Source organism: Lactuca serriola, chromosome 4 (genome assembly GCF_051521515.1).
Source record: "Lactuca serriola cultivar US96UC23 chromosome 4, Lser_US96UC23_V15, whole genome shotgun sequence".
Taxonomy (NCBI): domain Eukaryota; kingdom Viridiplantae; phylum Streptophyta; class Magnoliopsida; order Asterales; family Asteraceae; genus Lactuca; species Lactuca serriola.
In genome coordinates this window covers 230,406,865-230,417,004 of record NC_136411.1, presented here as the reverse complement: position 1 = coordinate 230,417,004, position 10,140 = coordinate 230,406,865, and the positions used below count along the sequence as shown (strand labels likewise).

Sequence of the window (10,140 nt, the reverse complement as noted above, 5' to 3'; positions counted from 1 at the left end):
TTTAATTTTTGAAAATTGCATAAAAATTGCTAGGGTTAATTTAGAAAGTTTTGGTAAAGCAATTAGGATTCCATGCTAGTATTGTATTTGATGATTCTATGAGAACCCAAATGTTTAGTTGAGCCAACATACGTTATAGTGCATTTGTGGCCCCCTTTATTCTAGTGAAATCATGGGACAAAAATACAACCTTGCTTAGTTTGAGGATCGCAACATGTTTAGCATCGTGTACCAGAAATGTATCCAGGAAAGCTTAAGTAGTCATTGCACACTAGACTAATGTCTTTAACCAATAAAGGATGAAGTTAAATTCCCTTGCTTAAGCATATGTTTTTCTAGGTTTTTAGTTTTGAATGGAAAAAGTGGTTAAAAGAAAAAAGAAGAAGTTGAAAAAAAAAGTGATGAAATGTTTGAATAAAGAATCTACAAAGCTGTGAAGACAAAGAAGAATATCATGAAGAAAATCTACAAAGTATAAAAGATTCAATCAAAAGTTGTATTTGTCTTTTAATTGTAATTTTCTTTTCTAGGTTATTTTATCGTATGTATGCTTGGGGATTTAACCAAAAATGACTTGAGGTTAAGAAAGTTTTCTGGGGATGGATTCGGAGGGATGCATAAAATGAGCGTTGTTCGAAAGAAGTGGGCGAGTGTTTATGAGGATTGTGAGTATTTAGAATTGAGGGGGGTTCTTAGGAAAATATTAGACACAAATGCATGCGTTGCGGTCTTGGCATAATGGCTGGGTTCGATTGGGATTGTCTTATGTGCTATTAGTGTGCTAAAATTCGGTTTTGCTTGGGGGCAAGGAAAAGTCAAGTGTGGGGTATTTTGATATGGGCTTATTTAGTCATAGAAATCATTCATTATCTTATTAATTATTGTTGATTTTATATCATTTTATGAACAAAAGATACTTAATTAGCTTAATATTTTAATTTCAGCAATAAAATACATGCTCGGGTGAGAAAGGAAGAGGATTGAGTGATTGGAAGCTTGGATCTTGGATTTTGAAGAAAGAAGGATGTTGCTGGACAGCTTGACCCCTCATCAGTGTTTTGGCCATATCTCATGAACCTTAACTCCGATTGACGAGACTCAAAATGTTATGAAAGCTAGACACAATTTCGGACGACTTTCATGTTTTGAGAAAATGTTGATTCCAAAAGAAACTCGACGATTTTTTAGCACAAACTCGATGAGTTGGTTAGAATGTTCCAGATTTGAAGATGCGTTGCCGTACACGCTGTATATGCGGACTATCGAAAAAAACTCGACGAGTGTTTGGTGAAAACTCGTCGATTTGACGCTGTTTTCAGAATTTATATACATAAACTCTTCTCATTCGAACCCTAACTTTTTGTGGAGGCTAGCTGCGACTTTTGAAGACCAGAAAGGTTCTTGGAGCTACTATTTTCGAGATTGCAACATAAGAGACAATTTAGAAGAGAATCAAAAGCAAATAATCATTCTTCTTTTCTTAATTTTTGTTTTGAACCATGTTTAAATCATTAGATTTTGATTTTAGGTTATTACTTGCTTTAGATATGAGCTAAAAGCTTTTTACTTCTGTTTGGATGAGATAATCTTATGAATATGGTTTGATTGAGTGGTTGAATTGATATTAATTTGGTTATTCATCTTGTTAAGCTTATTAAAGATCCTTATGTATTGATGATAAATGTTTTTAGTTAACAAAAAAGTGATTGAGTTGCATGAATATCTTCTTGATTACTTGATTCATATAGTTTTATGAATATAAGATTGTATGCCTAGGAATACTGAATATGAAACTAGGGTTAACTATAAAATATGTAAATCAATGTGTGAGCATGTGTGATGAACATCTATACATGAGTTGATTGAATTGAACAAATTTGATTAACTATTATTATAAGTCTTGCTTGATACGAACTAAACACTAGGAAACTTGTTAGTTTAATCAACTGGCCATTGTTTGAATTAACTTGTTTACTAAAGGATTGGTAATAATGAACATGAACCCAATCACATTAGGAATCGGTAACCATTGACATATTAATCCATTGCACTTGCCCCGAAATCAACCATTGGAATAAGTGAATCGAATCTAAACAGAAGTCTCTTTTATCATTGAATCTAGTTGTCCTTTCTTGTCCTTCTTAGTTGTTAATTGTCTTTGTTTGAGTTTTAAAGTGCTTGATTAAGTTTCTAGTCTTGAAAAACTAGAGAAAACCCCCTTTTATTTAATTGTTTTTAATTAGATAATACTAGTACTTAATTTGATTGTTACCATTCCCTGTGTTCGATACCCTACTTGCTTAAACTAAACTACTATCGATAGGTACACTGCCTGCGTGTGTTTGTTTTCATTTGAGTTTGTTAGGATTAAAACTAGTTTGTTTCACACACATCACCGAGCCGGCCCTACAAATAGGATATGATAATTTTGTGGGATGATGACTGAAAAGGGTAGTATATTTTTTGATTTGTACATATTTAGTCAATTATTTTTTTTGGTCCACATTTACCCTTTTAACTTGTTAAACTGTACACATTTAGTCCTTATGACCGGCTACTCCAGGTTAGCCGGTAAAAAGGACTTAATAGGGTAATATATTTCTCACTTTGTACACATTTAGTCCTTAATATTTTTGTACACATTTAGTCCTTAATATTTTTTTGTTGCAAAATAAGTCATTTTTGTTTTTGTACCCATTCAGTACTTATAAATAATATATTTAGGTTTTTCTCACAACATCTTACGTAGATAGCTATATGGTGGTGGGATAGGCTGAGATGGGCTTGCTATATGTTGTAGTGCGGACCAGCTGTAGGCCATAGGCAAGGATGCTCGAGAAGAGCGGTTGGGTTAAGGCGGCATGCCGACAAACCTTGGGTATTCCAGTCCGATGACTAATTGGACATGTTGCATGTTGGCATTCCAGTCCAATGACTGCTTGGGCCGAGGTATTCCAATTTGATGAGTATGAGGCCGTTATACATGATAATATGTTTGTTGTATCACGTATTTTAGGGGAAACTCACTAAACTTTGTGTTTACCCAATTGTTTATGTTTCCAGATTCTATCGTTGATCGTGGGAAGGCGAAGACACAACAGTACACACTCATCAACACTATTGAGAATTCCACGTTTCTTATATTACTCTGATTTTCGATAAATGTATTTTGGAATAAACAGTTTTTCTTAATAATAGATTTATAACTAGGGAGTTTTGCTTTATTTAAAAATGAAAATTTTTTCTTGTGAAAATGAGACGTTATAGATAAACATCAACAACCCCACGCACTTCATCAATGATTATCCCACGTAAGATGTCATGAGAAAAACCTAAAGAAATCATTCATAAGTACTGAATGAGTATAAAAAATGACTTATTTTGAAACAAAAAAGTATTAATGACTAAATGTTTACAAAAATATTAAGGACTAAATGTGTACAAAATTATAAATATATTACCCTATTAAGTCATTTTTACCGGCTAACCTGGAGTAACCGATCATAAAGACTGAATGTGTACAGTTTAACAAGTTGAAGGGGTAAATGTAGACGAAAAAAAAAAATTCACTGACCAAATGTGTACAAATCGAAAAATATATTACCCTTTAAAGTCATTATCCCTAATTTTGTTCACAGTGCAAATAAAAAGAGAGTTATGGGCTTATTGGTGTGTAAGGTACTGTGCATCATGTTATGTTACTTATTTCCAACTTTCCATGGACTTCTATTTACGGATATAGTTATTGGGAAATGGCAAAATATTAATTTAATTTAAGAAAGCATGAATTACAAACATATAAATCAACGTTAATGTCTATTTTGTGGTTGTTAGTATAGCTTTGAGTTTTAGTAATATTTGTTTAAGTTAATGTATTCGGGTTAGTCTTATTATTGTTATAGTGATAACAAGATACATATTGATTTTAATAAACTATCCAACATCGCATGCTGTATTAAAAATTGAATTTATGCTATGCTTATATAAAGGAAATCAATGAGGATGCAGGAGTTGATCAAAGAGGGTTATGGTTTTTTGTGGTATCCTGTTGGCACTCCATGTTCCATGAAAAATTATATTAAAGTTTTAATATTTTAAGTACATTTTTTTTTATAAAAAGGGGTTTTATAAGCATAATCTGGTTTAGTATAACTTAATTTAGTTTACAATTTTTTAACAACTGGGAATCCGGAACCGGTTCCAGTGGTTCCGGGAGCGGTTCCAAAATGTTAAGAACCGATATAACCGGTTCCGATTCCGGTTTCAACATCTTAGGAACCGTTGGTTCCGGTTTCAGTATATTTTGTCGGGTACCCGCCTATGCTCACCCCTAATCTCAATCAAGCAAATCCATATTAAAACGATGCCTATAAGATAAAAAAACGAGATATTGCCAATGATGATTACATAAATAATCGTGATCACAATCAAACCTACAATCGATGCGTGAATAGTCTAATTTTATGGGGTGACATCCATCGCGAAGTAAATGTTAACGAGAAGAACAACTGTGAGGGTCCAAAGATCGCCGATGGACATTTCTCCGGATTTGTGATCTATTTTGTGGAGATCGGAAACCAGATCTAGTGGCCTTTAACTTTAAATCCAGAACTCAAGGAGGTGGTTCAGGGCGGCTCAGTAAGAGGAGTGGCAGAGGGAGTTGGTTCAGGAAGAGTAGAGGCAGATAAATGCGGTTTTCGATGAACGAACAAACGAAGGTAAAGAAAGGACGTTACTAGAAGATCTGAAGCGAGTGAAGAGAGTGTTCAAACGACGGTATGTTGACCGTTTTGGTCGTTTTTCGGCGGCAATTTGGCGGCATTGTAACGGTACTCCTATGGTGCTTTGACGGCCTTGGTGGTGCAGCTCATCGGCGTTATGAGACCAGGGAGGATTATAATAGAGTGAGTAGGGTATAGAAGTATTGAAATATTATGTTTCTTTTATTTAATTATTTTAATGAAATTGAAATTTTTTAATAGATGGTTCAAAATTGTTTTCAAAATAAAAATTGTTATCATTTGAACATACACACACAAACACACACACACACACACACATATATATATATATATATATATATATATATATATATATATATATGGGATGAAACGTATGGGATGTATGGGATGAAACGTTCAGACATTGAATTATAGATGGATTGGAGTTATTGGATGTATGGGATGAAACGTTCAGACACTTGGCATGTTTGGCCGATTTTCTAAAAGCTACAGTGGAAATCGCTTGCATGAAAAAAATATGTATAAGTCGAAGCAATAATTACAAAAGTCGGTAGGGCATGCACTAGAGAAATCATTGAGAGATCTTGAAGGCTAGGGAGCAAGTTTCAAACTCATAACATGATTGTGAATAGAGAGATATAGATGCTTTTGGTTTAATTCTCCGCTTTTTTTGGTAGCGATGGAGATGGATTCACGATTTCCTTCCTTCTACGTGACCTGTGACTTTCCAGGTTTCGGTGTTTAATTTAGCCACTGCCTACTCCTACAATATCCCAAAAAATCCTATTTAACCTCAAATCAATTGGTTCGTACTAAAATATGCATAAATCAACAGAGCTAGAGTTTACCTCACAACCGAAATCAAAGAACAAATGTTGTACTCACCTTAGCTCTCTTTGTATGTCTCTTTTGTCCCTGATTGTTTAGAGATAGAAACAAAAATGAATTGTTCTTTTCCAGTCACCGAAAACAAACAAACAATTGATGACTGCTAATCCAAGACGAAGAAGAAGTTTGATTTAAGGGTTGAATGGATTCTGGGCTTCAATACCCATTTGCTCAAAACACACACAATCGATTGTATGTGTGTAATCTCTTTGTTGAATATAATTTGGGTCCGCATGATTTCATTACAAAGAAATCAAGTAGAAATAGGGACCAATATTGACAAGCACAACAAAATAGTGACAAATTTCTGAAGTAGCAAAAATACAATGTTCATAAAACGCTTGGGAAATTAAGAGCAAAAGTACATTGTTAAGATTATAAATAATAATAATAATAATGAATATTTTTATTAAAATTTATAATTATAATATTAAGAAAATTCATTTAATATATATATATATATATATATATATATATATATATATATATATATATATATATATATATATATATATATATATATGGGTAAAGTGAATATACCTAACAACCTTATATAACCTTAGGTACCTAACCACATTATACTACATTGTTTTGCATTATATTTCCATTGCAATCGTCTAAGGTTCTTAAACTTCAACTCTTAACTTGATTTACTTCCAAGATTTTTAGATATTCACCATTATATTCTTCCTACGACATTTGATTTGTAACGTTAGTATATGAAGCCCACAAGGGGGTCTCCGATAGAAAGACATCATTTGAAGGAAGATAATGGTGAAAGTCCAAAGATTTTGGAAGCAATCAAGTTTTGAGGTTGAATTTTAAAAACTTTGGGTGATTACAATGCAAATATGATTCAAAATTACGTAGTATGATGTGGTTAGGTACCTAAGCTTATATAAGGTTGTTAGGTATATTCACTTTACCCTATATATATATATATATATATATATATATATATATATATATATATATATATTAAAATTGTCCTACCTTAGCTACAGAGAAGTATGTGTTTTTTTTTGGCAGAAATCGTCCTCTGTCTATGTGTGTAGCTACAGTTTTGGATCGTTTCTTTGAAGGGGTCTTGTTTTGCCATTTTGTCATTTTCTATGTACATGTGTTGTTCTTTTTTACTGGTCAAAGATTGGATACGTGTGCATGCCTTGGACACGGGTTATTTTCATGTGTCTTTCCTCCACATGTTTGTCTCTCCCTGTTCCACCTCTTTCCCACCGCCAACAGAAGGGGTAACCCTCATCACCTCTACTGATCTACCTCATTTTTCCGAGTACATGTGACACTCTTGTGCTTTCCCGGTCATTCAGCTATTATTCTACTGCCTCGGCCTTCCTCCAAGTCATTGTCGATATTCTTCGATCCATGTCTACCAATCGACTCACCGCTTGGTCTTCCGGTTACAGTATCCACCACCTCTGATCATTTTTGTTTCTTCTACATCCAAAGAAAGGGAAGTCATATCAGATGCCTTTCTCTCCGACTTCTCAAATTATTTCGGTCATCGCCATCATCTTCAGCCGGCACCAACACCATCGACGTCTCTTCGAACCCATGATCTTCTTCTTCTGAGAATCGTCGGCCTCCACCAGCTCCTACCCTAGAAAGCGAGTTTCAGAATCGTCATCCCCAGCAGCCTCTCCACCGCTGTCATCTACCAATTTAGCCTCTGTGATGTTGTAGTTTAGGATTTCCACCAAACTGGAAATCGGTACCATGGTGGTCGATGGATTACGATGCAGTAGATGTTTCTACTGAAAAAGTCTCAAAAACCGCCGAACCACCATCATTAAACCAACATCGCTGGTTTTTAGGAACCCTCTCTGTGTTCCAATCTGTACAACCAATTTAGGTATCTTTTTCTCTGATTTTTGATTTCTCCTCACCATCAATAGAAAATTTGTCGTTTGATTTAACTTTTTGAACTATATGTGGACAGGTTCGATCTGATGACTTGTTATTGGTTGAACTGGCGAAACTATCACTAGAAAATTTTGCAGAAACTGAGAAGCACACTACGTCTTGGATAAAATGCGTAGTTGATATCAAGGTATTTGTAACTGGAAGATAAAATATTATTTATGTGTTGTAGTAAGTTATGCTTGACTTTAGGCGATGTTTAATATGCAGGAAATCACATTCTTTTCTGCTGTGATTGGTGATATGGGGATATCGTCAATGATTTCAAAGTAATCTTCGGGTTTCATTCAGTGGTTCACAAGGATTGATGGTAAGTTGATCTAATCTAATCATATGGAATGGTCGATGCACAGTTAACATGGACTTGGGATACTTATAGCCCATAACTTTGTCAAATGTCTAAAATCTCATGAACTTGGTTATGTTGTAGGAAAGACTTGTGAGAGGTCCAGTTGAGTTCAATATCATATGCATCCATGTCATTCAGAATTCCCATCAAATAATGTGTACATTGCTTTTGTTTCTTCACTTTTCCCCTTTATTTGGTGTTAATACGATTGAGAATCTTTCAAATATGAGTGATTATTCTGGTCTTCTTCAGTCACTAAAGAGAAACACAAATTCCCATTTAAATCTATTGGTCAAGAAATATGAGCTTGGCTATTGGAGATGCCAGCTAACATGCAATGAGAAGCAAGGAAGCAAATCAAATGCTGACTCATTTCAACCAGACAAAAAAAGAAGTCGAGATATTAGTTCAAAAAATAAAAGATTGTTGATTGAAAGTGAAGATGCTCTTGAGCTCAAATATACATGGGAAGAATTACAAGATATGTTGACTCCACTTAACGCTTTGAATCCAAGTAGTGTCACCATTGAAGACCAAGAATTTGAAGAATATGAAGTCAGTCATCTTAATTTTTTCCCAAATAATATCTAAAAAAAATATTTGGATATTGAATTTTCTTTTTCTTTTTTTTAGGAACCTCCTGTTTTTGGAAAGGGGAGTATACTCACTGGTAGCTCTTCTGTGTAACAATTATTGCTTCACGTTCTATATTTTATTATATATAAATTGAACTTAACATAAAAAAAATTATGTTTCAGAACAGTGGGCCCAATGTGATAACTGTTCAAAATGGCGATGCTAAATGGACATGCCAAGAAAATGTCTGGGATCACAACAGGTGAATCCTAATTATTCTTAATATAATAAAAAAATTTAATAAGTATTTTACTTTTATTGTGTTAGACTACGCATCATGTGACAATTTCGGATTATTTACATACTAATAAATTGGCATTTACAGGTCTGCTTGTGTTGCACCAGATGAATTACGCCCTAGAGAACTTGACCACCTTCTTAGGGTGGCTAAAGGTACAACAACTTTCATGCAAAAAGACGAAAATGCCCTCATAAAAAATAGCCCTTAATTGACTTTTCATTTTCATCATCTGATTAGAGTTTCACAAATGGAGAAACTCCATGAACCAAAAGCCAGCACCAGACCAAGACTAGGTGGTTTGATCGAGAAATTTTTTTAAGCAAACGGTTGTTGATTCGATTGAGCCTGTACAAGATAAGGTGCTTGATGCCCTAATTGGCTACTTAAAAGCAGCGGATGCTGATGCTGGAAGCTTTTACCCACTTCGTCTTTAGTTTTTTTATTATAATTTGTCTTCCTACATCAACAACAGTTCATGCACAATGAATATGAGGCTCCTATATTACCGATTCATCTTTAATGAGTCATTTTGTTAGTTTGCCAAGAAAGTGTGTGATGCAATTGTGGCAAAATGCCTTATTGGTGGCCAAAGGCAATTGAGAAGGCACATATGGTGTCTATGCTTTGGGTGGAGTTGGAAGCTATGGATACATTCTTGCCTTCCTGGTATGTTTAATGTTCGAGTATTGCGTGCATTAATTTGTAAATGTTGTGATTTTTCTTTATTAGAATGTCTGTTCATAGGCTGCAAGAACAAAACAATAAAAAACAAAGTTATTGAACGAAACGTCCCAAAAATACCATACAAAAATTTTTGTTTTTAAAACATTACCAAAACCATAATATCAACTATCATATAATAAAACCATGAATCGTGTGTCTCAAAATGTCATAGTAAATGTATCAAATTAAAATAATGTCAATATCATATCAAAACATCCAAACAAACACCTAGGATAAAACTATGGTGTGTGTGGTGCTATCATCCCGAGCTCTTGCTCTTGCTAGCAGAGGTACCTGAAACCAGAACTGAAACTGTAAGCATGAAGCTTAGTGAGCTCCCCCAAACTACCACATACCATACAATAACATATAAACACATACTGGGCCTTGCCCACTTCATCGGGCCCCGCCTGGTATCGGACCGAAGTTCGGTATACTTGGGTCCCGCCCACTGCATCGTGCCCCACCCGGCATTGGGCCTCGCCAGGCATCGGGTCGAAGTCTGGAATAACTTATGCCCCGCCCACTGCAATGGGCCCCACCCGGCATCACACCAAAGTCCGGAACATATAGCACATACCATAACATAACATAGCAAGCATGAATCACTAAGACATCAAGCA

The 10,140-nt window shown here is 34.8% G+C and overlaps 1 protein-coding gene across 4 annotated transcripts; it reads left to right on the top strand.

Annotated features, from left to right (window-relative positions):
- Positions 1-6,836: 6,836 nt before the first annotated feature.
- LOC145096816 (B3 domain-containing transcription repressor VAL2-like) lies at positions 6,837-9,307 on the top strand. 4 transcript variants are annotated; one of them, XM_079034177.1, is made up of 9 exons: positions 6,838-7,500; positions 7,588-7,698; positions 7,779-7,878; positions 7,999-8,074; positions 8,170-8,472; positions 8,551-8,587; positions 8,676-8,755; positions 8,879-8,946; positions 9,032-9,307. In XM_079034177.1, exons 5-9 carry the CDS (start codon positions 8,468-8,470, stop codon positions 9,085-9,087), a joined length of 246 nt encoding a protein of 81 aa, XP_078890303.1. In that variant the 5' UTR covers positions 6,838-7,500; positions 7,588-7,698; positions 7,779-7,878; positions 7,999-8,074; positions 8,170-8,467; the 3' UTR covers positions 9,088-9,307. The 4 variants fall into 4 exon arrangements, 2 of the variants coding, with proteins under 2 accessions (XP_078890303.1, XP_078890302.1); XR_013704084.1 differs by having other exon boundaries at positions 6,837-7,500; positions 8,004-8,472; XR_013704083.1 differs by having other exon boundaries at positions 6,837-7,500; positions 7,999-8,472; positions 8,681-8,755.
- The last annotated feature ends 833 nt before the right edge of the window (positions 9,308-10,140 follow it).